General features: G+C 56.4%; 2 protein-coding genes across 4 annotated transcripts in view; one reads left to right on the top strand and one right to left on the bottom strand.

Annotated features, from left to right (window-relative positions):
• SKAP1 (src kinase associated phosphoprotein 1) overlaps positions 1-19300 on the top strand; it is a 75510-nt gene extending 56210 nt beyond the window's left edge. The window contains exons 10-13 of the mRNA XM_064733871.1: positions 550-606; positions 1234-1346; positions 17719-17825; positions 18958-19300. Coding sequence (XP_064589941.1) covers positions 550-606; positions 1234-1346; positions 17719-17817 — 269 coding nt within the window. The 3' untranslated portion in view covers positions 17818-17825; positions 18958-19300. The remainder of the gene's footprint in view (positions 1-549; positions 607-1233; positions 1347-17718; positions 17826-18957) is intronic.
• A 5-nt stretch (positions 19301-19305) lies between these two features.
• SNX11 (sorting nexin 11) lies at positions 19306-26057 on the bottom strand. Of its 3 annotated transcripts, none has more exons than XM_064733872.1 (8): positions 25991-26057; positions 25275-25336; positions 25006-25054; positions 24487-24573; positions 23516-23616; positions 22218-22316; positions 21571-21771; positions 19311-20177 (listed from the first exon to the last, which is right to left on the bottom strand). In XM_064733872.1, the coding sequence occupies exons 3-8, from the start codon at positions 25024-25026 to the stop codon at positions 19817-19819; spliced, it is 870 nt and encodes a 289-aa protein (XP_064589942.1). In that variant the 5' UTR covers positions 25027-25054; positions 25275-25336; positions 25991-26057; the 3' UTR covers positions 19311-19816. The 3 variants fall into 3 exon arrangements, with proteins under 3 accessions (XP_064589944.1, XP_064589942.1, XP_064589943.1); XM_064733873.1 differs by lacking the exon at positions 19311-20177 and adding an exon at positions 20721-20852; XM_064733874.1 differs by lacking the exons at positions 25275-25336; positions 25991-26057 and having other exon boundaries at positions 19306-20177; positions 25006-25051.
• Between the last annotated feature and the right edge of the window lie 280 nt (positions 26058-26337).

Raw genomic sequence — 26337 nt, 5'->3', positions numbered from 1 at the left:
GGGCATCTCCATCTCCATGGATCCCATTCCTGAATTTCCCAGCCCAAAATCCTCCAGGAATGTGCCTGGGAACGGGACAAGGGATGTCCGTGGGATGGGAAATGGGTTTTCCATGGATGGGAAATGGGTTTTCCATGGATGGGAAATGGGTTTTCCACGGATGAGGACGGAAATTTGGGATGCTCCACCCAGCTCCATTCCCTTCCCATTTTCCCAGGCCTTCCCAGCCCCTCTGGAATCCGCCTTTTCCCCGGGATCCCTTCCATCCCTTCCTCCCTCACATTCCCAGCCTGGAATTTCCCCTCTGGAATTTCCTCTTCCTCTCTTCCTGCAGGAATTCACGGATTTGGTTTTCCCGGTGCCCACAACAATTCCAATTTCCCATTAAAATCTTCCCTAATTCATCCTCTCCCCACCATCAATCCGGGAATTTTTTATTCCCAGGATTCCCTCAGAGCCCTGGAGCTGCCGCAGCTGCGACATTCCAGGATTTTCCCTGATTTTCCCGCTGTTTTTCCCGGATTTTTCCACTGTTTTTTCCCTCCCCAGATGAGGAGCTGCCCCCGCCATTCCCGGAGGATGAGGAGGATCTCGGGAGTGAGGAGGGTAAGGTCCCAATCCAAAGGATTCCCAGGGTATGGATGGGGGGAATATTTTGGGATTTTGGCCACTTTGGAGCACCCTGGGCTGTGGAAAACGTGGGGAATGGGAAAATTCCAGGGATTTGACTCCTCCCAGTGGTGGAATTCCACTTGGGAAGACTCTTCCCGATGGGATGAGGAGACATCTCCCAAAATTCCTGGGATAAAGGAGGTGTTTGGGATTTTCTAAGTGGGATTTTTATCCCTAAAAAGCCAGGGCGGGATCCCGCAGGAATTTTGGGATCCATCCCCCCAGAATTCCATCGGATATTCCCGGGATGCCTCCAACGCCCTCCCGTCCCTCTGGGGAGCAGGGAAGGAGCTGGGATGAGAATTCCTGGGAAAGGAATCCCTGGAAAACTGGGACCAAACTCTTTGGGGAGCGCCAATCCCTCAGCCAGCCAGTCCGTGATGGAATTCCATGGAATTCCCAACATTTCCCAGCCGCAAAATTCAACATTCCCAATGGATTTGGGGCCTTTCCCATCCTGGAGAAGCTCCAGGAGAACTCTCGGCTCTGGAATCTCCTCCATGATCCTGCGTCCATAAATCCCTCACCAACCTGACCCCTTTTTTTCCCCCTTTTTCCCAGAAAATTCCGACTGGGATTATTCCAATTACTACCAGGGATTGTGGGATTGCCGCGGGGACAATCCCGACGAGCTCTCCTTCCAACGGGGCGACCTCATCCACATCCTCAGCAAGGTAGGAGATGGAATTTTTGGGGAATTTGTGTGAATTTTTGGGAAAAATATTTGGGGATTTTTTGGGGAATTTTTTGGGAATTTTTGTGATTTTTTCTTTTTAATTTGGCTCATTTTCCATTTTATTTCCCATTTCCAATGGGGCAAATTCATCCACATCCTCAGTGAGGTAGGAGCAGGAATTTTTTGGGGATTCAAGCTCATTTTCAAGGCCAAAAGGTGCTAAAATCACCCAAAATTAAGATTTAAAAGTAAATTAATGACATCAGGTGAGGCAGTTATTAGTTTCACTGGGTTTTACTGGGTTTTATTGGTTTTTACTGGTTTTCACTGGATTTTATTGGATTTTCACTGGTTTTACTGGTTTTTACTGGGTTTTAATTGTTTTTTACTGGTTTTTACTGGATTTCGTTGGATTTTTACTGGGTTTGGGGCCTATTTGGGCCTTGCTTTGGGCTCGGAGGAGCAGCTTCCCCTCCCGATCCTGCACTTGGCTCTGGAAACCTGTGAACTCCTCATTTTTGGGGATTCCTGATTTGGGAATTTGGGGAATTGCCTGAGCTGGGACCCCCCCAGGCCGTGTTCATCCAGGGGTGAGGAGGAGGAGGAGGAGGAGGAGGAGGAGGAGGGAAAAGGTTGGGAATGTTCACTCAGCTGCGCCTTAATTTCCTTTTCAATCTTGTCCCAATTAATTTCGCGGAATTAATCTCGCGGCGCCCGCTGGCTCCGACCGCGGAATAGCGGCTCCTATAAAATCCCATCTGGCGCCTTCCCGGCCTGGCATTCCCGGGAAATCTGGGCGCCGGGAGCAGAATGGGGTCAGGGAATGGTGGAATTGTCGAGGCTGGATCTGGGCGTGATCCCCGATGAGGAAACCGAGCCTGTCCCGGTGTTCCTTGGGCACTTCCAGGGAAATCGGGCCCAGTTTGATGCCGGGAATCCCGGGAATGCTGATCCCAAGGGATCCTGGATCGGGGAGGTGCAGGGTGACAACCCCAGAGGTGCCAACGGCTCATTCGGAAAACCCTTGCCAGGAAAACACGCTGGGAATTCACTTGGGAAAAGGGAAGAGTCATTCTCATCCCTAATTCCCATCTCTAATTCCCATCCCTAATTCCCATCCCCAATTCCCATCCCAAATTCCCATCTCTAATTCCCATCCCAAATTCCCATCCCCAATTCCCATCCCAAATTCCCATCCCAAATTCCCATCTCTGGAAGTGCCCAAGGCCAGGCTGGACTGGGGTAGCAGGAGGGATCCCAGCCCATGGCAGGGCTGGGAATGGGATGGGGTTTGAGCTCCTTCCCACTCACCTCATCCCAGAATTCCATAATCCAAACCAAACCCCGTTCCCATATCCCCATTCCCGGCCCTGTTCCCCTTTTCCCATCCCAGCGGTTCCTCCTTCGGGATAATTGTGGGAATGCAGGATCCGTTCATTCCCTCCATCCCTGCCTAAACCGGGATCCGTTCATTCCCTCCATCCCTCCCGGTAGAACCGGGATCCGTTCATTCCCTCCATCCCTGCCCCAACACCGGGATCCGTTCATTCCCTCCATCCCTCCCGGTAGAACCGGGATCCGTTCATTCCCTCCATCCCTGCCCCAAAACCGGGATCCGTTCATTCCCTCCATCCCTGCCCGGTAAAACCGGGATCCATTCATCCCCTCCATCCCTGCCCGGGAACACCGGGATCCGTTCATTCCCTCCATCCCCGCCCCAACACCGGGATCCGTTCATTCCCTCCATCCCTGCCCGGTAGAACCGGGATCCGTTCATTCCCTCCATCCCTGCCTAAACCGGGATCCGTTCATCCCCTCCATCCCCGCCGGTAGAACCGGGATCCGTTCATTCCCTCCATCCCTGCCCCAACACCGGGATCCGTTCATTCCCTCCATCCCTGCCTAAACCGGGATCCGTTCATTCCCTCCATCCCTGCCCCAAAACCGGGATCCGTTCATTCCCTCCATCCCTGCCCTAAAACCGGGATCCGTTCATCCCCTCCATCCCTGCCTAAACCGGGATCCGTTCATCCCCTCCATCCCTGCCCCAACACCGGGATCCGTTCATTCCCTCCATCCCTCCCGGTAGAACCGGGATCCGTTCATTCCCTCCATCCCTGCCCGGTAGAACCGGGATCCATTCATCCCCTCCATCCCTGCCCGGGAACACCGGGATCCGTTCATTCCCTCCATCCCCGCCGGTAGAACGGGGATCCGTTCATCCCCTCCATCCCTGCCTAAACCGGGATCCGTTCATTCCCTCCATCCCTGCCCCAACACCGGGATCCGTTCATTCCCTCCGTCCCTGCCCCAACACCGGGATCCGTTCATTCCCTCCATCCCTGCCCGGAACACCGGGATCCGTTCATTCCCTCCATCCCTACTGGTAGAACCGGGATCCGTTCATCCCCTCCATCCCTGCCCGGTAGAACCAGGATGCGTTCATTCCCTCCATCCCTGCCCCAACACCGGGATCCGTTCATTCCCTCCATCCCTCCCGGTAGAACCGGGATCCGTTCATCCCCTCCATCCCCGCCGGTAGAACCGGGATCCGTTCATTCCCTCCATCCCTCCCCGTAGAACCGGGATCCGTTCATTCCCTCCATCCCTGCCTAAACCGGGATCCGTTCATTCCCTCCATCCCTGCCGGTAGAACCGGGATCCGTTCATTCCCTCCATCCCTGCCTAAACCGGGATCCGTTCATTCCCTCCATCCCCCCCGGTAGAACCGGGATCCGTTCATCCCCTCCATCCCCGCCGGTAGAACCGGGAGCGGGAAGCGCCGGCAGAGCATCCCCGCTCCCCGCGGCAGCCGAAGGCGCGGGGTGACATCTAGTGGTGGCATTTTCCGTGGGTTCGGGGACGGGACCAGCCCCGAGCTCCCTCCCCGCTCCGTCCCCGGAGGCGGCGCGGGATGAGCTCGGCCCGGGCTCAGCTGCGCCCGGTGCCCGCAATGGGCCCGCTGGGAACGGCGGCAGCGCCGGGATGGCGGCAGCTGGGAGGCAGCGGTGACCCCTCGGTCACCCCCGGTCACCCCCGGTCACCCCCCGGTCACCCCCCGGTCACCCCCCGGCACCCCCTGGTCACCCCTCGGTCACCCCCGGTCACCCCCCGGTCACCCTTGGTCACCCCTCGGTCACCTCTTGGTCACCCTTGGTCACCCCTCGGTCACCCTCAGTCACCCCTCTGTCACCCCCGGTCACCCCCGGTCACCCCTCGATCACCCCTCTGTCACCCCTCGATCACCCCTCGGTCACCCCCAGTCACCCACAGGTCACTTCTCAATCACCCCTCGGTCACCCCCGGTCACCCCCCGGTCACCCCCGGTCACCCCCGGTCACCCCCCGGTCACCCCCGGTCACCCCCGGTCACCCCTCGGTCACCCCCCGGTCACCCCTGGTCACCCCTCGGTCACCCCCGGTCACCCCCGGTCACCCCCGGTCACCCCCGGTCACACCCGGTCACCCTCGGTCACCCCCCGGTCACCCCTCGTCACCCCCCGGTCACCCCTCTGTCCACCCCCGGTCACCCCCGGTCACCCTCCCCGGTCACCCCCGGTCACCCCTCTGTCACCCCGGTCACCCCCGGTCACCCCCGGTCACCCCCGGTCACCCCCGGTCACCCCCCGGTCACCCCTCGGTCACCCCCGGTCACCCCTCGGTCACCCCCGGTCACCCCGGTCACCCCCCGGTCACCCTTGGTCACCCCCGGTCACCCCCGGTCACCCCGGTCACCCTTGGTCACACCCTTGGTCACCCCCGATCATCCCTTGGTCACTCCCTGGTAACCCCTTGGTCACTCCTCTGTCACCTCTCTGTCACCCCTTTGTCACTCCTTGATCAACCCTGGTCATCCCTCGGTCACCTCTGGTCACCCCCAGACACCCCCTGGTCACCAGTGATCCCCTGGTCACCCTTGGTCATCCTTAGTCACCCCTTGGTCACTCCTTGGTCACTCCTTGGTCACCCCTTGGTCACCCCTTGGTCACTCCTTGGTCACCCCTTGGTCACCCCTTGGTCACTCCTTGGTCACCCCTTGGTCACTCCTTGGTCACCCCTTGGTCACCCCTTGGTCACTCCTTGGTCACCCCTTGGTCACCCCTTGGTCACCCCTTGGTCACCCCTGGTCACCCCTTGGTCACCCCCTGGTTGTCCCCTTGCCACCCCTAAGTCGCTCCATGGTCACCCCTCGATCAGCCCTGGTCACTTCCCGACACCCCCTGGTCACCCCCCAGTGATCGCCCTTGGTTATCCCTGGTCACTTCTGGTCACCTCTGGTCACTCCCAGTCACTCCTGGTCACACCTTGACCATTCCCTGGTCACCCCTGATCACCCCCTGGTCACCTTTGGTCACCTTGGTTATCCCCGGTCACCTCTGGTCACTCTTGGTCACTCTTGGTCACTCCTCCATCACCCCTTGGTCACCCCCGTGGTCACTCCTGGTCACCTCCAGGACAGGGACAGGGACAGGGACGGGATGGGTTTGGGGACAGGGACAGGGACAAGGCCAATCCCAACCCTCAGGGCCTCACCTGCGCATCCCCAAATCTGCATCCCGAATTTTCCTCATCCTCAGGAATGAACCCTGCGCGTTCCTGACCCCGAATCCCGAATTTTCCTCACTCAGGGCCTCACCTGCGCATTCCCGACCCTGAATCCCAAATTTCCCCCCATCCATCCTCACCTGCCCATCCCTGATGCTCCATCCCAAATTTTGGTGTTTTATCCCAAGTTTCAGTGCTCCATCCCAAATCCCAGATGCTCCATCCCAAATTTTGGTGTTTTATCCCAAATTTCGGCGCTCCATCCCAAATCCCTGATCTCCATCCCAAATTTTGGTGTTTTATCCCAAATTTCAGTGCTCCATCCCAAATCCCAGATGCTCCATCCCAAATTTTGGTGTTTTATCCCAAATTTCGGCGCTCCATCCCAAATCCCTGATCTCCATCCCAGATTTTGGTGTTTTATTCCAAATTTCGGTGCTCCATCCCAAATCCCTGCTCTCCATCCCAGATTTTGGTGTTTTATCCCAAATTTCGGTGCTCCATCCCAAATCCCTGATCTCCATCCCAGATTTTGGTGTTTTATCCCAAATTTCGGCGCTCCATCCCAAATCCCTGATCTCCATCCCAGATTTTGGTGTTTTATCCCAAATTTCGGCGCTCCATCCCAAATCCCTGATCTCCATCCCAAATTTTGGTGTTTTATCCCAAATTTCAGTGCTCCATCCCAAATCCCTGATCTCCATCCCAAATTTTGGTGTTTTATCCCAAATTTCAGCACTCCATCCCAAATCCCTGATCTCCATCCCAAATTTTCCCCATCCGCAAGGATTCATCTGCATGTTCCCAGTGCTCCATCCCAAATTTTGGTGTTTTATCCCAAATTTCGGCGCTCCATCCCAAATCCCTGATCTCCATCCCAGATTTTGGTGTTTTATCCCAAATTTCGGTGCTCCATCCCAAATCCCAGTGCTCCATCCCAGATTTTGGTGTTTTATCCCAAATTTCGGCGCTCCATCCCAAATCCCAGACGCTCCATCCCAGATTTTGGTGTTTTATCCCAAATTTCAGCGCTCCATCCCAAATCCCTGATCTCCATCCCAAATTTTGGTGTTTTATCCCAAATTTCGGTGCTCCATCCCAGATTTTGGTGGTTTATCCCAAATTTCGGTGCTCCATCCCAGATTTTGGTGTTTTATTCCAAATTTCGGTGCTCCATCCCAAATCCCTGCTCTCCATCCCAAATTTCCCCCATCCGCAGGGATTCACCTGCACGTTCCCAGTGCTCCATCCCAGATTTTGGTGTTTTATCCCAAATTTCGGCGCTCCATCCCAAATCCCTGCTCTCCATCCCAAATTTCCCCCCTCCTCAGGGATTCGCCGGCCCATTCCAGGGATAAACCCCTCAGGAAAAGCCGGAATTCCATCCCCAGGAATTCCGGGACAAACTCGGGTCCGTTCCTCATCCCGTAAATCCCGGGAATGTCGGGGCTGGAAAATTCCCAGGAATTCCGGGATGTTCCCACATTTCCTTGGGAATCCCAAAGGATCCTGGAAAACCGGGAGGGATTTGGGATCAGCACCTTGGGAATTTCCTGGGATGGGCCTCGGGTGGGAAAATGAATTCATTTAATAAATGTAATAAATTTAATTAATTAATGGAATAAAGGAACTAGTTAATAAATAGGGTCATTAATAAATTCTATATTCATTCTTAATTATTAAATAAGGAGGTGGGTTAATGATAAATTAATAAAAATCAGGGAAAGAAATTACTTATAAATTAATAAATAATCAGGTAAATTAATGGTAATCAATTAATAAATAATCAGGTAAACTAACGTTAATTAATTGATAAAAACGGAAATAAATTGATTATAAATTAATAAATTAACAAGGAAACAAGCAGGTAAATTAATGTTAATTAATTAATAAACAGCTATTTAAATCCAATAGAAATCAATACATAAACAGGTAAACAAACAGACAAATAAATGTTAATTAATTCATTATCAATTACTGAATAAACAGGTAAATACACAGGTACATGAACCCATTAATTAATTATTAATTCATTATAAATTAGTAAATAAACAGGTGAACAAAGAGGTCAATAAATGTTAATTCATTATAAATTACTAAACAAACAGGTAAACAGAGAGGTAAATTCATGTTCATCAATAATAAAAATAATTTAAGAATAATTAATAATAATAAATAAAATTTAAAAGTAAGAAAATTGCTATTAAAATAATGACAAATAATAATTTAATTTAATAAATGGTAGGATTAATAAATAAACAGGCAAATAAAACAAATTCATGGATCCCCGCATTAAAACTGGGATTTTCTATTTTTAATTTAATATTTTATATCTAATGTTTTGTATTTTGTACCTTATAATTTCTAGTTTATATTTTAAAATTTACATTTTAGTTTTTTCATTTTTAATTTTTTGTACTTTACATTTTACGTTTTCTATTTTGCATTTTATATTTTAATTTTTGTATTTCATTTTTAAATTTAATATTTTAAATTTGACATTTTAATCTTTATATTTTATCTTTTAAATATTTTAAATCTATTTAATTTTTTATATTTTATGTTTTATAGCTTATACTTTATTTTTAAATTTTTTAATCTTATTTTTATATGCTATACTTTGCTTCTTTTTTACATTTTATATTTTATTTGTTATATTTTTAATTTTACGTTTTATACTTTATATTTCTGTTTTAAAATTTTTATAATTTTTATATTATATTGTCATTTTTACACTTTCTATTTTCTATTTTCCACTCCCTGTTCTGTCTCCATCCCGTCCCTCCGCACCCACCCCTGCCGGCAGATTCGGGAATTTTTCCATGGAAAACCGCGGGAAAAAGAGAGAAACTGAGGGGGAAAAAACCAATCCCAAAACATCCCAGAAATCCCAAAACATCCCAGAAATCCCCGAAATCCCCGAAATCCCTGAAATCCCCGAAATCCCCGAAATCCCCGAGCTGACCCCAAATCCCGGCGGGAATTCCGCGCATTCCGGACATTCCCCGGCTCCGTTCCCTCCCTCTGGAATCCCTGGAATTCCCGGAATTCCCGAGCCCTTCCCGCAGATCCCGAACTAATCCCGAGTTTAAAACGATCCCCCCCCCAAAAAAACCCCAAAAAACCCAAAACAAAACAAAAAAAGGAGCGGCGGGAAATCCGGGATGGGGGGAGCCTGGATTTGGGGGGAAAATGGGAATTTTCCAGCTCCAAATCCCGCTGATCCCACTGGGGTTGATCCCCCCAGGGTCCTTCCCCTTTTCCCCACATCCCAAAATTCCCAATCCTGAGGGAAAAATCCCCGAAATTCCCAATCCTGAGGGAAAATCCCCGAAATTCCCAATCCTGAGGGAAAAAACCCAAAATTCCCAATCCTGAGGGAAAAAACCCAAAATTCCCAATCCCGAGGGAAAAAACCCAAAATTCCCAATCCTGAAGGAAAAATCCCCGAAGTTCCCAATCCTGAAGGAAAAATCCCCGAAATTCCCAATCCTGAGGGAAAAACCCCAAAATTCCCAATCCTGAGGGAAAATCCCCGAAATTCCCAATCCTGAGGGAAAATCCCCGAAATTCCCAATCCTGAGGAAAAATCCCCGAAGTTCCCAATCCTGAAGGAAAATCCTGGAATTCCCAATTCCAGGGGATTTGGGATCACCAAATAACCGGGATCAGGAATCCCGCTGGAAAAGGAAGTGTTTGGGATGGGATTGGGATTGGGATTGGGCTGAAAACCTGGAAGAAAAGGGGCGGTTCAGCCAATTCCCGATAAATTCGTGACGTGCCCGTGTCCCCTTCCCCAATCCCCCTCCAGGGTTGTCCCCAAATCCCCTTTCCCTGCCCCAAATCCAGGGAATTTCAGGGAACAATCGCGGTGACTTCTGGAGCGGGAAGCGACGCCGGGGTTTTGTCTGGAAAGCGATTTTTGATGGGATTTTAATGGGATTTTAATGGGATTTTCGGATCGGGTTTTTTAAACGGAAATTTAATAGGACTTTTAAAGCGGGATTTTAAATCTGATTTTTAAATGGGATTTTGGATCTGGTTTTTGATCCGGTTTTATTTCGGATCCATCCCGGAACCGGCACTTGCTGCTCCCAAATCCGCACCCCGCTCCCTTTTTGGGGGATTTGGGGTTCGGGATTTGGGGTGGATGCGGAATTATCGCAAACCCTCCCGCAGCTCCGGCCGCGACTCCAAAGCCGAAAATCATCGGCCTCAGAGCAAATTTCGGAACCGGAGCAGCGTGCGATAAACCAAATAAAAATCACTCCCTCTTTTTTATTTCATTTCATTTCATAATTTTTTTTTTCCCCTTTTTTTCTTGCCCCCGCTGGGATAGGCGGGAAAGGTTCATTTTTTTTCCCTCCCTCCCTCTCTCACAACTCTGCCATTAACTCGAGCCGGGAAGTTTTTCCCCGTGAAAAACGGCCAATTTTGGTGTTGTTCTCCCCGCTCGGCAGCGGCGTTATTAAAATGCTAATTTAAGAGCGGAAAAAAAAAAAAGGGAAAAAAAAAAAAACAAGAAGGGAAAAAAAAAAAGCGGAGCTAAATATCTGGCGGTGCCGCAGCCTAATTGCAGCCCATAATGAGCTCTGGAAATGCGAGTGCCCCCGACACACGGAGAGCATCAACAGCCGCCGACACCTCATTAGCGGCCGCCTTCATTAATTCTGCCGGCCCCGCGCTGACCCCGCCGGGGGCCGGGGGGCGCAGGTGGAGCCGCCCCAGCGGCCCCGGGGACCGGCGGCGGGGCCGCTCCGGTTGCCGCGGCAACGCGGGGGATGCGGCAGAGCCCGAGCGCTCCTCGGGGCGCGCTGCGGAGCGCGGGGTGCGGAGCGGGGCGGCGGGGAGGGGGGAGAGCCGGTTACGGGGGGCTTCACACCGGTTATGGGGTGTTTGACATCATTCTGGGGTGTTTCACACCGGTTATGGGGGCTTCACACCGTTAGGGGGGTTGACACCGGTTACGGGGGGCTTACACCGGTTTATGGGGGCATTCACACCGGTTATGGGGGGCTTCACACCGGTTACGGGGGGCTTCACACCGGTTATTATGTTGGGGTTCACCGGTTACGGGGGGTTTGCACACCGGTTACGGGGTGATTCACGCCGCTTACGGGGGGCTTCACACCGTTATGGGGGGCTTCACCCTGATTCTGGGGGTTTCAACCCGATTCGGGAGTGTTTCACACCGGTTATGGGGTGTTTGACACCGGTTATGGGGGGCTTCACACCGGTTACGGGGGGCTTCACACCGTTATGGGGGGTTTGACACCGGTTATGGGGGGTTTGACACCGGTTATGGGGTGTTTGACACCGGTTATGGGGGGTTTGACACCGGTTACGGGGGGCTTCACACCGTTATGGGGGGTTTGACGCCGGTTATGGGGGGCTTCACACCGGTTATGGGGGGTTTCACACCGGTTATGGGGTGTTTGACATCGTTCTGGGTGTTTCACCCGTTCTGGGCTTCCACCGATACCTTTGCACCTCCAGTTCACGGGTGGTGGTGCGGGGGGTGCGAGCGCCGGTTATTGGGGTGTTTCAACAACCGGTTACGGGGGGCTCACACCGGTTACGGGGTGTTCACACCGGTTACGGGGGCTTCACACCGGTTACGGGGTGTTACACCGGTTATGGGGGGTTTGACACCGGTTATGGGGTGCTTCACACCGGTTATGGGGTGTTTGACCCGATTCTGGGGTGCTTCACCCCGATTCCTGCATCCCCGAACCTCCAAATCCCGCAGTTCAGCGCCGGTGCGGCGGGGAGGTGCGAGCGCCGGTTATGGGGTGCTTCACACCGATTCTGGGGTGTTTCACCCCGATTCCTGCATTCCTGAACCTCCAAATCCCGCAGTTCAGCGCCGCCGCTCCTGGAGAGGTGAAAGCCCCAATTCTGGGGTGTTTCACCCCGATTGCAGCACATTACACCCCGATTCCTGCGTCCCTGAACCTCCAAATCCCCCAGTTCAGAGCCCGTGCTGCCGAGGAGGTGCCAGCGCCAGTTACGGGGCGTTTCACCCCAATTATGGGGTGTTTCACCCCGATTCTGGAGTGTTTCACCCCGATTCTGGAGTGTTTCACCCCCAATTCCTGCGCATTTCACCCCATTTCCCGCACGTTGCACCTCGATTCCAGAGTGTTTCACCCCAGTTCCGGCACGTTTTCCCCCCGAATCCTGCATCCCCGAAACTCCCAATCCCCAAATTCATCACCACCACTCCCGGAGAGGTGAAAGCTCCGATTCTGGAGTGTTTCCCCCCAATTCTGGCACATTTCTCCCCAATTCCTGCATCCCTGAAACTCCCAAATCCCTGAGTTCATCCCTCAGGTAGTCCTGGAGATGTGAACCCCCCAATTCCCACACATTTCCCCCCAATTCCTGCATCCCTGAAATTCCAAATCCAATGGATCCCGCTCATCCCCCTGCTCTCTGCTCATCCCTGCACCCCCGGCTCCTCCTGAACCCCAAAAATTCCTGAATCCTGAGCTTTCCCCCAATCCCTGCACCCCCAAATCCTCTCTGCACCCCTGGCTCCTCCTGAACCCCAAAAATTCCTGAATCCTGAGCATCCCCCCAGTTCCTGCACCCCTGAAACCCCAAATCTGACATTCCTGCACCCCCCAGATCGTCCTGGACCCAAAAAATTCCTGAATTCTGAGTTTTCCCCACAATCCCGATATCTCTGAACCCCCAAATCCTCTCTGCATCCCTGGATCCCCCTGGACCCCAAAAATTCCTGTATCCTGAGCACTCCCCAATTCCTGCACCCCCGAACCTCCAAATCCAACATTTCTGCAGCCCCCAGATCTTCCTGGACCCCAAAATTCCTGAATCCCGAGCATCCCCCAATCCCTGCACCCCCGAACCCTCCCTGTACCCCCCGAGCTCTTCCTGAACCCCCAAAATTCCCAAATCCCGAGCATCCCCCAATCCCTGCACCCCCAAATCCTCTCAGACCCCCAGCTCCTCACAACCCCAAAATTCCCAAATCCCGAGCATCCCCCAATCCCTGCACCCCCAAATCCTCTCAGCACCCCCAGCTCCTCACAGACCCCCAAAATTCCCAAATCCCGAGCATCCGCCAATCCCTGCACCCCCGAACCCTCCCTGTACCCCCCGAGTCCTTCCTGAACCCCCAAAAATTCCTGTATCCCGAGCATCCCCCAATCCCTGCACCCCCAAATCCCTTACACCCCCAGCTCTCCTGACCCCCAAATTCCTTAATCCCGAGCATCCCCCAATCCCTGCACCCCGACCCTCCCTAGTACCCCCAGCTCTCCTGACCCCAAAATTCCTGTATCCCGAGCATCCCCCAATCCCTGCACCCCCGAACCCCCAAACTCTCCCTGCAGGTTTTTATTTCCATTTTTCGGCGCTCCTCCTCCCTCCCCCGCCATCGCGGGCGCTCGGGCCCCCCAGCTCCCCGGGAATCCCGGCCGAGCCCCGGCCCTGCCCTCCCGCTGCCCTCGCCGTGCCCCCCGTTCCGCCGTGCACTCCAGATGAACCGGCGCGGCGGCGGCAATGGCCCTTGAAGCGCGCCGGGGAGGTGATTTAGGAGAATATTAAAGGCGAAGCGGAGCTGCGGCGGCGCCTCTCTCGGGGCGAGCGGCAGGAGCGCGGGCACAGATGGGCCCGGCAGATGAAGCATTTCCGTCACATCGTCCCCAGCCGCGCTCGCCGCCGCCTCGGGCTCCGCCGCGCAATAAAGAGCGGCCCGCGCTCGGCGGGCCTGGGACGGGGATCGGGATGGAGCCTGGGCCGGTGTCACCTCAGTGTCACCCCAGTGTCACCCCGGTGTCACCTCAGTGTCACCCCAGTGTCACCCCTGATGCAACCCCAGTGTCACCCGAGGACCTCCGGTGTCACCTCATGTCACCTCAGTGTCACCTCAGTGTCACCCCAATGTCACCACCCCAGTGTCACCTCAGTGTCACCTCAGTGTCACCCCAGTGGTCATCCCAATGTCACTTGTGGTCATATGTCACCTCAGTGTACCCGTGGTGCATCCTGGGACCCAGATGGGACAGATCCTGGCCTGGGACGGGGATCCGGGATGGAGCCTGCGCCGGTGTCACCTCAGTGTCACCTCAATGTCACCTCAGTAACACCCCAGTGTCACTCACGTGTCACCCAGGGACCCTCGCAGGTGGGTGATGCAGGCAGTGTTGGTGTTTTTTGAAATCGTTAATTGGATAAATCCCGGATCGTTGCGATGTGTGGATCCTGATGGTTGGATGGACATGGAGTGACCCCAATGGACAGATCCAGCCTGGACGGGATCCAGTGATGGAGCCTGTGCCGGTGTCACCTCAGTGTCACCTCTGTGTCACCTCAGTGTCACCCCAATGTCACCTCAGTGTCACTCCAATGTCATCCCAGTGTCATCAATGTCACCCCAATGTCACCTCAGTGTCACCAAATGTCACCTCAGTGTCATCCAGTGGGACCCTGCGATGGACAGATTCCCCGTGACCTGGGATTCGGTGGAGCCTGGCCGGTGTCCCCCAGTGTCACCTCAGTGTCACCTCAGTGTCACCCCAGTGTCACCTCAGTGTCACCCCAGTGTCACCTCAGTGTCACCCCAGTGTCACCCCAGTGTCACCCCAGTGTCACCCCGGTGTCACCTCAGTGTCACCTCAGTGTCACCCCAGTGTCACCCCAGTGTCACCTCAGTGTCACCTCAGTGTCACCTCAGTGTCACCCCAGTGTCACCCCAGTGTCACCCCAGTGCCACCAGTGTCACCCCAGTGTCACCCCAGTGTCACCCCAGTGTCACCCCAGTGTCACCTCAGTGTCACCTCAATGTCACCCCAATGTCACCCCAGTGTCACCTCAGTGTCACCCCAGTGTCACCCCAGTGTCACCCCAGTGTCACCACAGTGTCATCCTGGGGACCCTCGGGCAGGGTGGGGTGATGGCAGGGCAGTGGTTGGGTGTTTTTTTGGGAAATCGTTAATTAGATAAATGCTGGGGCTCTGGTTTGGTTGATTTTATGGGAACGGTAACTGGATAATATTGGATCGTCGTGGACGTGGGTGTCTAGTGCATTGGGCACAGGACCTGGATCCTGTGGAAGGGCCATGGAGACCCCAATGGGGATGGATGGATCCTGTTGGGATGGATGCAAGACCCCATGGGATGGCCATGGACCCATGGATGGACACCCTGTACCCCCTGGGTTGGTGTGCAAGGCAATGTTGGGTGGTATTTGGGGAATGGTTATTGGTAATCCAGTGATCTTTGACCCGTGGTCTGATGGGTTGGATGGCAGGTACCCCACTGGGAGGGACTCAGTGATGCTGGTGTATGGACGTGGACCCCAATGGTATGGGATGGATCCTGGTGGGTTGGATGCAAGACCCGCATTGGGTGGATGGGACCCATTGGATGGACACTGGACCCTCCTGGTGATGGTGGGTGTTTTTATGGGGAATGGTTAATTGGATAAATCCTGGATCTTTGGGATGTGTGGGTTCTGATGGGTTGGGATGGGACAACTGAGGATCCTGGGTGGGATTGGGAGACGTGGAGACCCCATGGATGGACATGAACCTCGTTGGATGGGATGGAACCTCGTTGGGATGGGACAGATCCCGGTGGGATGGGACATGGTGACCCTGTTGGGATGGGATGGATCCCGGTGGGATGGGACACACGGATCCAGTTGGGATTGGATGCAGAGATCCCATTGGGATGGGGCAGACCCCAGTGGGATGGGACACGTGGATCCTGGTGGGATGGGACATCTGGACCCTTTTGGGATCAGACAGATCCTGGTGGGATTGGACACGGAGACCCCGTTGGGATGGGATGGATCCTGTTGGGATCGGGCAGATCTTGCTGGGATGGGATTCCCAGTTTGGGGATTCCTGGGAGGGGTAGGACAGACTCGGGCTGACCCCAAATCCCATTCCCAGCCACCCAATTCCAGCGACCCCAAATCCATTCCCAGCCTTGAAAGACTCCCAGATTCCCAATTTCCCCGTTCCTGCTGGTTCCTGGGAACGGAGAAGACGCTGCTCCACTTCCCGGTTGTTCCCAGTGCCCCCCACACCACCCTGGGACCCCTTTTCCCACCCATCCGCTCCTTTCCAATCCTTCCCATAAAACCCCCCGAAATTCCCATAAAACCCCCCAAAATTCCCATAAAACCCCCCAAAATTCCCTCCCCGCCCAGCGCAGCAGAGCCCTCATTAAGCCCTAATTAACCAAACCCCCAACAAAACCCCATCCTCCTCCTCCTCCTCCTCCTCCTCCTCCTCCTCTTCCTCCTCCTGGCGCTCCCCGCAATCCCAGGAATTCCAGCGGGCCGGGAAGGAGCGGAGCAGGGTTCAGGCGGCTCCGCCGTGCCAGGGCTCGGCGTTAATGATTTAATAAAAATTAGCATAATTAACGAACATCTGCACGAGGCGGCGCGGGGCAATTTGGCAGCGGCAGCCGAGGCGCGAGCGAGTTTTTAATGCGCTTTTAATTCTCCGTGCGCCGGCGGGGGGAGCGCTGCAGCTGGGCCGGGGAGGGTCTGGGGGCTGCGCCCACCGCGAAACCCCGGGATTCGGGAAATTCCGGCCGGATTTGGGGAAATTCGGGCTGGATTTGGGGAAATTCAGCCGGGTTTGGGAAATTCGGGCCGGATTTGGGGAGATTCGGGCCGGGTTTGGGGAAATTCGGGCCGGGTTTGGGGAAATTCGGGCTGGATTTGGGGAAATTCGGGCTGGATTTGGGGAAATGCGGACCGGATTTGGGAAATTCGGGCCGGATTTGGGGAAATTCGGGCCGGATTTGGGGAAATTCGGGTTGGATTTGGGGAAATTCGGGCCGGGTTTGGGGAAATTCGGGCCGGATTTGGGGAAATTCGGGCCGGGTTTGGGGAAATTCGGGCCGGATTTGGGGAAATTCGGGCTGGATTTGGGGAAATTCAGGCCGGGTTTGGGGAAATTCAGCCGGTTTGGGGAAATTCAGGCTGGATTTGGGGAAATCGGCTGTTTTGGAATTCGGGCCGGATTTGGGGAAGAATTCGCCCCGGCCCGGGATTGGGAAATTCGGGCCTGGATTTGGGAAATTCGGGCCGGATTTGGGGAAATTCGGGCCGGATTTGGGGAAATTCGGCCGGATTTGGGAAATTCGGGCCGGATTTGGGGAAATTCAGGTGGATTTGGGGAAATGCGGCTGGATTTGGGGAAATTCGGCTGGGTTTGGGGAAATTCGGGCTGGATTTGGGGAATTCGGTCGGGTTTGGGGAAATTCGGCCGGTTTGGGGAAATTCGGGTGGATTTGGGGAAATTGCGGACCGGATTTGGGAAATTCGGGCCGGATTTGGGGAATTCGGGTTGGATTTGGGGAAATTCAGGTCGGGTTTGGGGAAATGCGGGCTGGATTTGGGGAAATTCGGCCGGGTTTGGGAAATTCGGGCCGGATTTGGGGAGATTCGGGCCGGATTTGGGGAAATTCGCGGGATTTGGGGAAATGCGGGCCGGTTTGGGGAAATTCGGGCGGGTTTGGGGAAATTCGGGTTGGATTTGGGAAATCGGGCTGGATTTGGGGAATTCGTTGGTTGGATTTCGGGGATTTTGGGGAATTTGGGGATTTGGGGAATTTGGCTCATTTTTTCGGGATTTGGGGATTTCAGTGGGTTTGGGGAATTTTGGGGATTTGGGATAATTTGATGGGATTTGGGGTATTTCTGGGTGATTTGGGGTATTTTTGTGGGATTTTTGGTATTTTTGTGGGATTTTTGGTATTTTTGTGGGATTTTGATCATTTTTTACGGGATTTGGGGTATTTCTGTGGGATTTGGGGCTGATCCCGGTCCCGGCCCCACAGGAGTACCCCGGGCACGGGTGGTGGGTCGGGGAGCTCGGCCCGGACATCGGGATCGTCCCGAAGGAATTCCTGGCGCCCGCCTTCGACCTGGAGCCGTGACGGGACAGGTGAGGGGCGCGGGGCCGGGACTGGGGGCTGGGGTCCGGTTTGGGGTGCGGGGTTTGGGGTTGGGGGGTTTGGGTTGGGTGGTCCATGTTTTGGGTTTGGGATTTGGGGTCAGGTTTGGGTTTGGGGTCAGGTTTGGGGTTTGGGTTTGGGTTTGGGGTTTGGGGTCAGGTTTTGGGTTTGGGTTGGTCGGTTTGGGTTTGGGGTTAAGTTTGGGTGTGTGGGTTTGGGGTTCAGGTTGGGTTTGGGGTCAAAGGGTTTGGGGTGGTGGTTTTGGAGTTTGGGGTCATGTTTTGGGTTTGGGATTTGGGTCAGTTTGGGGAGGTGGGTTGGGGTCGGTTTGGAGTTTGGGGTCGGTTTGGGTTTGGGGTCATGTTTGGGGTTGGGATTTGGGGTTGGGGGTTGGGGTTGGTTGGGTTTGGGGTCAGTGTTTGGGTTTGGGTCAGTTTGGGGTGTGTGGTTTGGGGTTGGGGGTTTGGGGTCAGGTTTTGGGTTTGGGGTTTAGGGTCAGGTTTGGGGTGCAGGGTCAGGTTTGGGTGGGGTGGTTGTGGGTTTGGGGTTGGGATGGGGTTTGGGATTTGGGTCAGTTTTGGGTTTGGTTGGGTCAGGTTGGGGTGCGGGTCAGGAGTTTGGATGGGGTTGGGGTTTGGGGTCATGTTTTGGGTTTGGGATTTGGGGTGTGGGGTTGGGGTTTGGATTTGAGGGTTGTGTTTGGGGCTGGTTTGGGGTTTGGTATGGGGTTTGGGTTTGGGCTTTGGGGGTCAAGTTTGGGTTTGGGGTTTAGAATTTGGGTTTGGGTTTGGGGTAGGTTTGGGGTTTGGATTTGGGAGTTTGGTTTGGGGTCAGGTTTTGGGGTGGGTCAGGTTTTGGGTTTTTGATCAGGTTTGGGGTTTGGATGTGGGATTGGGGTTGTGGGTTTGGATTTGGGGTTTGGATTTGGGCGTTTGGGGTTTGGGGTTTGGGTTTGAGGTTTGGGGTCAGGTTTGGAGTTGGGGGTTTTGGGTTGGGGGTTTTGGGTTTCTGATCAGGTTTGGGGGTTTGGGATGTGGGTTTGGGGTTTGGGGTTTGGGGTCCCGGGTCCATCCCAGGTGTCCGTGGTGTCCTTGTGTCCGTCCCCCATTTTCCCTGGAGCAGGTGGCACCGGGAATGGCAGCGCGGGGACAACGCCACCCACGGCATTCCCTGGATCCCAAACCCCACAAATCCCACAAATCCCACGGGATTCCTGCAGCAGAGCCACGCACAGAGGACCCAGCGCTGGCACCGAGCGGATTTATCCCAAAAATCCCTCCTGGAGCCATTCCACGGGGAAACTGAGGCACGCATCCTGCTTTTCCCAAAAACCCCAAATCCCCCGGAGACCTCCTGCTCTCATTATCCCGCTTTTCCTGGGTCAGTCCCAAATCCCCTGGAGATCCCAAACCCAGGGGTTCTCCTATCCCAAATCCAGGTATTTCCCAGTCCCAAATCCAGGTGTTTTCCCTCAATAAATCCCTTTTTCCTCTCAAAATTTGGCTGCTCCGGGAATGATCTGGAATGATCTGGAATGGTCGGGAAAATCTCCTCCACTTCTGTTTGAGTTTTATTCATTTATTTTAATTTTTATTTAATTTTTATTTCCTGCCCACACCAAGTGCTGAGGGAGGGGAAGACACCGAAACCACCCGAGCTGCTCCTGCTTTCCCAAAAATCCCTGGAACAGCCCCAACAGAGGGAAGGGGACACAAATTCCAGCCCCAAATTCCATTCCTCCCTTTTCCCGGCGGGAAGCTCGGCTCAGATTGTCCCAGTTTGGGGATTCCAGAGGGATTTGAACCGAGTCTGGGGATTCCAGAGGGATCTGAGCAGGAGCAGAGTGAGGAAAACCCTGCTGGGAATATCAGGAATATCAGGAATGTGCTGGGGCCGCGTTCCCAGTGCTCCCAGTGCTCCCAGTGCTCCCATCCCTCTCCCAGCGAGGGCTGCGGGGCCTGGGGGCGTCCTGAGGGGTCACTCAGTGTCCAGATGGGAATTTTGGGAATTCCAGGCTCTCCTTAGAGGTCACTCCGTGTCCAGTTGGAGACTCTGGGCTGTCCAGAGGGGTCACTCCGTGTCCAGCTGGACACTCTGGGCTGTCCAGAGGGGTCACTCCGTGTCCAGTTGGACACTCTGGGCTGTCCAGAGGGGTCACTCGGTGCTCTGGGCTGTCCAGAGGGGTCACTCCATGTCCAGCTGGACACTCTGGGCTGTCCAGAGGGGTCACTCTGTGTCCGGCCGGACGCTCGGGGCTCTCCGGCCGCGCCTCGTCCATGCCCAGGTCACCCCAGTAGGGGAAGCTCTCCAGGCAGCCCCGGGCACTGCCCAGGCTGGCACAGCTGGGAAACAGAGCAGGGAAAGGGAATGACCCTGACCCAGGGACTGACCCAGGGACTGACCCAGGGAATGACCCAGGGACTGACCCAGGGACTGACCCAGGGACTGACCCAGGGAATGACCCAGGGAATGACCCAGGGACTGACCCAGGGACTGACCCAGGGAATGACCCAGGGACTGACCCAGGGAATGACCCAGGGACTGACCCAGGGACTGACCCAGGGAATGACCCAGGGAATGACCCAGGGACTGACCCAGGGAATGACCCAGGGAATGACCCAGGGAGTGACCCAGGGACTGACCCAGGGACTGACCCAGGGACTGACCCAGGGACTGACCCAGGGAATGACCCAGGGACTGACCCAGGGACTGACCCACGGACTGACCCAGGGACTGACCCAGGGACTGACCCAGGGAATGACCCAGGGACTGACCCAGGGAATGACCCAAGGAATGACCCAAGGAATGACCCAAGGAATGACCCAGGGACTGACCCAGGGAATGACCCAGGGACTGACCCAGGGACTGACCCAGGGACTGACCCAGGGACTGACCCAGGGACTGACCCAGGGACTGACCCAGGGAATGACCCAGGGAATTCCTGGGCGCAGCTCCGGAGCAGGAAAAGGGAATGACCCAGGGAATATCAGGATTGTTTGGGCACAGCTCCATCCCAGCTGGAAAAGGGAGATGTCCCCATCCCAGGGACACTCCAGCCCTCCTGCCTGGGCTCCTCTGCCCCGGGATCCACAGGGAGGAGCTGGGGCTGTCCTGGGCTGCCCTCCCTGCCCTGTGTCCATTTCCTACCACAGTCTCAGCCCCGCGCTGTCCCTCCCCATACCTGGCTGTCCCTCCCCTGACCTGGCCATCCCTGCCCTCCCCATACCTGGCTGTCCCTCCCCATACCTGGCTGTCCCTCCCCATACCTGGCTGTCCCTGCCCTCCCCTGGCCGTCCCTGCCCATACCTGGCTGTCCCTCCCCATACCGGGCCATCCCTGCCCTCCCCTGGCCGTCCCTGCCCTCCCCTGGCTGTCCCTCCCCATACCTGGCCGTCCCTGCCCTCCCCATACCTGGCTGTCCCTGCCCTCACCTGGCTGTCCCTGCCCTCCCCCGGCCGTCCCTGCCCTCCCCTGGCCGTCCCTGCCCTCCCCTGGCCGTCCCTGCCCTCCCCTGGCCGTCCCTGCCCTCCCCTGGCCGTCCCTGCCCTCCCCGGCCGTCCCTGCCCTCCCCTGGCCGTCCCTCCCCATACCTGGCCGTCCCTGCCCTCCCCTGGCCGTCCCTGCCCTCCCCTGGCCGTCCCTGCCCTCCCCATACCTGGCTGTCCCTCCCCATACCTGGCTGTCCCTGCCCTCCCCTGGCTGTCCCTGCCCTCCCCTGGCCGTCCCTGCGCTCACCTGGCCGGGCCCAGCCCCGCGCCGTCGCTGTCCCCGCGCTGTCCCCAGGCGGGCCCGGCCATGGCGTAGTGCAGGATGGCCTCGGTGACCGAGTGGGGGCCCCGGCCCTGCACGCAGGCCTCGATGGCGGGCACGGGCAGCTGGCTCTGCAGGAACAGGTGCAGGCGGCTGTCGGAGAGCAGCACCGCGCTCTGCACCACCCTGGGGACACACGGACAGGGACAGGTCAGCTCTGCTGGCACCTGCTGGCACCTGCCACCCAGGGCACACAGACAGGAGGGACAGCAGGGACACCAGGGGGACAGGAGTGGCACAGGAGGGACAGCAGGGGGACACCAGGGACGGTCACCAGGGCCACCCAGCCCTCCCTGCTGCCACCTCCTGGCCACCCCGGGGCACTGCACCCTTCCAAATCCCATCCCCTAAACCCCAAATATCCCAAATACCAAATAACCCCAAATCCCAAATATCTCAACCCCCAAATCCCAAAGCTCAAACCATCCCAAATCCCAAACCACAAATCCCAAATATCCCAAACCCCAAACCATCCCAAAGCCCAAACCCCCCAAACCATCCCAAACTCCAAATCCCATATATCCCAAATCCCAAATATCCCAAACAACCCCAAATATCCCAACCACCCCCACCTCTCCAGGAAGTGCTGCAGCCCCTGCCGGCGCCTCTCGATGAACTCATCCGTGCTGCCCACGAAAAACGCCGATTTCCCCGGCAGCTCCGGCACCGGCCTGCAAAATGGGGGTGAAGCTTTGGGGTGGGCCCTGTGGGGACCCCAGACCCCCCCAGTTCAGGGTGGGCCCCCAGAGCCCCCCAGTTCAGGGTGGGACCCCAGACCCCCCCAGTTCAGGGTGGGACCCCAGACCCCCCCAGTTCAGGTGGGACCCCAGAGCCCTCATTTCAGGGTGGGACCCCAGACCCCCATTTCAGGGGTGGGACCCCAGACCCCCCCAGTTCAGGGTGGGACCCCAGACCCCCCCGGTTCAGGGTGGGACCCCAGACCCCCCAGTTCAGGGTGGGCCCCCAGACCCCCCAGTTCAGGGTGGGACCCCAGACCCCCCCAGTTCAGGTGGGCCCCCAGACCCCCCCATTTCAGGGTGGGACCCCAGACCCCCAGTTCAGGGTGGGACCCCAGACCCCCAGTTCAGGGGTGGGACCCCAGACCCCCCCAGTTCAGGGTGGGACCCCAGACCCCCATTTCAGGGTGGGCCCCCAGAGCCCCATTTCAGGGTGGGACCCCACAGCCGCCAGCTCGGGTGGAACCCCAGACCCCCAGTTCAGGGTGGGCCCCCAGACCCCCAGTTCAGGGTGGGCCCCCAGACCCCCCCAGTTCAGGGTGGGACCCCAGACCCCCATTTCAGGGTGGGACCCCAGACCCCCCCGGTTCAGGGTGGGACCCCAGACCCCCTTGGTTCTGGGTGGGACCCCAGACCCCCCATTTCAGGGTGGGCCCCCAGACCCCCCCAGTTCAGGGTGGGCCCCCAGACCCCCTCAAGTTCAGGGTGGGACCCCAGACCCCCCGGTTCAGGGTGGGACCCCAGACCCCCTTGGTTCTGGGTGGGATCCCAGACCCCTCATTTCAGGGTGGGCCCCCAGAGCCCCCAGTTCAGGTGGGCCCCAGACCCCCCAGTTCAGGGTGGGCCCCCAGACCCCCCCAGTTCAGGGTGGGACCCCAGACCCCCCCAGTTCAGGGTGGGCCCCCAGACCCCCCCAGTTCAGGGTGGGCCCCCAGACCCCCCCAGTTCAGGGTGGGACCCCAGAGCCCTCATTTCAGGGTGGGACCCCAGACCCCCCCAGCTCAGGTGGGCCCCCAGACCCCCAGTTCAGGGTGGGACCCCAGAGCCCCCCAGTTCAGGGTGGGACCCCAGACCCCCCAGTTCAGGGTGGGCCCCCAGACCCCCATTTCAGGGTGGGCCCCCAGAGCCCTTACACCAGGCCGGCGTTGCGCTGGAGCTGCCGCCGCAGCCACACGAACTCTCGGTAGCGGCGCCGCACGCACGAGGTCTTGGCGGTGAAGGCCCTGCTGTTGGTCTGGGAGCAACGGGATGGGAGAGATCCCTCAGGAATCATGGGAGGGATCCTCGGGAGGGATTCTTGGGAATCATCCCTGGGAGGGATCACTGGGAACGACCCTGGGATGAATCCCTGGGAGGGATCCCTGAGGGATCACTGGGAATGGTCCCTGAGGATCCCTGGGAGTGATCCCATTGAGAGATCCCTGGGAATGGTCCCCAAGAGGGATCCCCAGGAATGACCCTGGCAGGAATCCCTGGGAATGGTCCCTGGAAGAGATCCTGGGTGGGATCCCTGGGAATCGAGGGCTGAGGGATCCAGGACGGGAATGATGCCTGGGATTGATCTCTGGGATTGATCTCTGGGATAAAGGGGCTGGATCTCAGCCACAGAGGGATCCAGGACGGGAATCAGCAATGGGAATTATCTGGGGATCAAGGGGCTGGATCTGGCCTGGACAGAGGATCCAGGATGGGAATCATCAATGGGAATTATCTGGGGATCAAGGGGCTGGATCTGGCCTGGACAGAGGATCCAGGATGGGAATCATCAATGGGAATGATCTGGGGATCAAGGGGCTGGATCTGGCCTGGACAGAGGATCCAGGATGGGAATCATCAATGGGAATGATCTGGGGATCAAGGGGCTGGATCTGGCCTGGACAGGATCCAGATGGATCACATGGATATGGGATAAGGTGATCTGCCGACAGAGGATCCGAGGAATCCCCATGGATTGAGACCAGATCTCATCCCTGCAGGATCCCCTCGATGCCGGATCCGGGAGCCAAGCCAGGACAGGATCCCGAGGATTCCCATCCCCTCCATTCCCCCTCGGGACAATCCCACCCCAGAGCCCATCCCAGGGCTCATCCCGACCCCAGCTCACGTGCAGGAAGATCTTGTAATCCACGTAGGAATTCCAGGAGCCCTCGTTCTGCACGCGCGGATCCTGCACCCGCACCGTGGTCAGCTCCTGCGGGAAACCGGGAGCGGGCTCAGGGATCCACAGGGCCCTGCTCCCTTGGAATGGTTTGGGAAGACGCTGTTCTGCGTTGGATGGACTGGGCTTGGGATCAGGGATCCACCCCATCCCTGCTTTTCCAGCTTCCCAGGAATGGCACAGACACCTCCAGACATTCCCGTTCCCATTCCCGCTTCTCCAGACATTCCCATTTCCTCATTCCTGCTTTCCCAGCTTCACAGAAATGGGATCAGGGGCTCAAAAAACCGGGATCCATCCCATCCCTGCTTTTCCAGACATTCCCGCTCCCATTCCCAGTTTTTCCAGGCATTCCCATTCCCATTGGCCCCAGGACTCAGCCCCATGCTCTCCCAGGAATTATCACACAGAGATGGAATTCCCAAGGATTCCGGGATTTGGGAATAACCCAGGGCTGCTCCTCACTTCCTCTCGGTTCTCCAACATCCTAGAGCCAGAGCCCAGCGGGAAACATCTGGGAAATGGAAAAAAAAATAAAAGGGATTTAGAGAAATCCTTTCTGTGGGTTTTCCGTGGATCCTGCATCCCCCAGAATTCCGGGATGCTGCAGGTTTTTGGGGAGAATGGAAATCCCTGGAATTTGGGGAAAGCCTCAGTTTAAGGTGCTCTGGGATTCCCAGTTTGGGGTTATTTCCCTCAGATTCGGGATTTTCCAAGGCTCTGCTGCCTCTCACCTGCCCGGGATTGGGGTTCAAGGAGAGAATTCCAGGGAAATTCCTCATTTCCAGGGAAATGCCTGCCAGGGAAAGTGCCCATTGTTATCTCAGGCTCCTTATCTTCCATCCTGATCCGCCCTGAAAACCTTTCCCAACCCTCTGGAGCAGCAGGAATCCTCATTCCCATCCACAGCCACAAAAACGGGAATGAATCCCAGTTATTCCTGATTTTCCCTGCAGTGGGTGAATCCCTGAGGATCTTCATAAACCCCATTTATTCCTATTTTCCTTGCACACACTAAAACATTGAAAGCGGGTTTTTTCAGGATTTTTTTTCAGGATTTTTCGCCTTGCAGGGAAGGAGAGGATTCCTCATCCCGGCCCATTGCCCCCTCCCGGGGATGTCCCAAAACTCCGGGAAAAGCCGGAAAAACGGGAATGAATCCCATTTATTCCCTTCCCACGCTTGTAAAAGACCGCGGGGGGAACTCCCGGGGCTGTTTCGCCTTTCCAGGGAAGGAGAAGATTCCCCGGGACGGGGATCGGAACCGGGCCCGGCCCCAGCCCAGCCCCGGGCCGGGAGAGGCCGCGGAACGGGGGTGAGGCCCGGCCCAGCGCCGCCGCCGCCTCGTCCCGGGGGATTGGGGACACCGGGACCGCCCGAGGGGACACCGGGAGCCCCCAGGGGACACCGGGACCCCCAAATCCGCGCCCTCCCCTCAGGGCCCCCTCACCTCGCACAACCCACGGCCCCTTTAAACGGCGGCGGCAGCGCGCGGGTTTATAGTGCGGGCGGTGCCGGAACTTCCGGTGCGGGGCATGCTGGGAGTTGTAGTCAGGACGGGCCTGTGGTGGCGGGTGCCGCCCCCGCCCTGGCACAAGGAGGGGCTGGAGCAGCTGAGGGATGTGGGAATGTTTATCCCGAAGAAAAGAGGGAACGGGAGGGATCTGCTGGCTCTTCAAAAGTCTCTGACAGGCGGGGCAGCCGTGGGGTCGGGTTCTGCTTCCAGGAGACAGGACAGGAGGAGAGACAATGGCCTCGGGCTGGCATCAGCAGGAATTTCTCCGTGGAAATGGGGAT

The sequence above is a fragment of the Zonotrichia leucophrys genome, chromosome 27 (genome assembly GCF_028769735.1).
Source record: "Zonotrichia leucophrys gambelii isolate GWCS_2022_RI chromosome 27, RI_Zleu_2.0, whole genome shotgun sequence".
Taxonomy (NCBI): domain Eukaryota; kingdom Metazoa; phylum Chordata; class Aves; order Passeriformes; family Passerellidae; genus Zonotrichia; species Zonotrichia leucophrys.
The sequence above is the reverse complement of the archived record's forward strand: the minus strand, read 5'-3'. Positions and strand labels throughout refer to the sequence as shown.

Excerpts from the sequence above, each read along its gene's own strand:
- SNX11 (XM_064733872.1), bottom strand. The coding sequence starts at position 25,026 with ATGTTGGAGAACCGAGAGGAA. Across the intron at positions 22,317-23,515 it reads CAGCGCAACGCCGGCCTGGT|GCCGGTGCCGGAGCTGCCGG; the intron begins GTAAGGGCTCTG and ends CCCATTTTGCAG. Across the intron at positions 21,772-22,217 it reads CTGCAGCACTTCCTGGAGAG|GGTGGTGCAGAGCGCGGTGC; the intron begins GTGGGGGTGGTT and ends GTGTGTCCCCAG.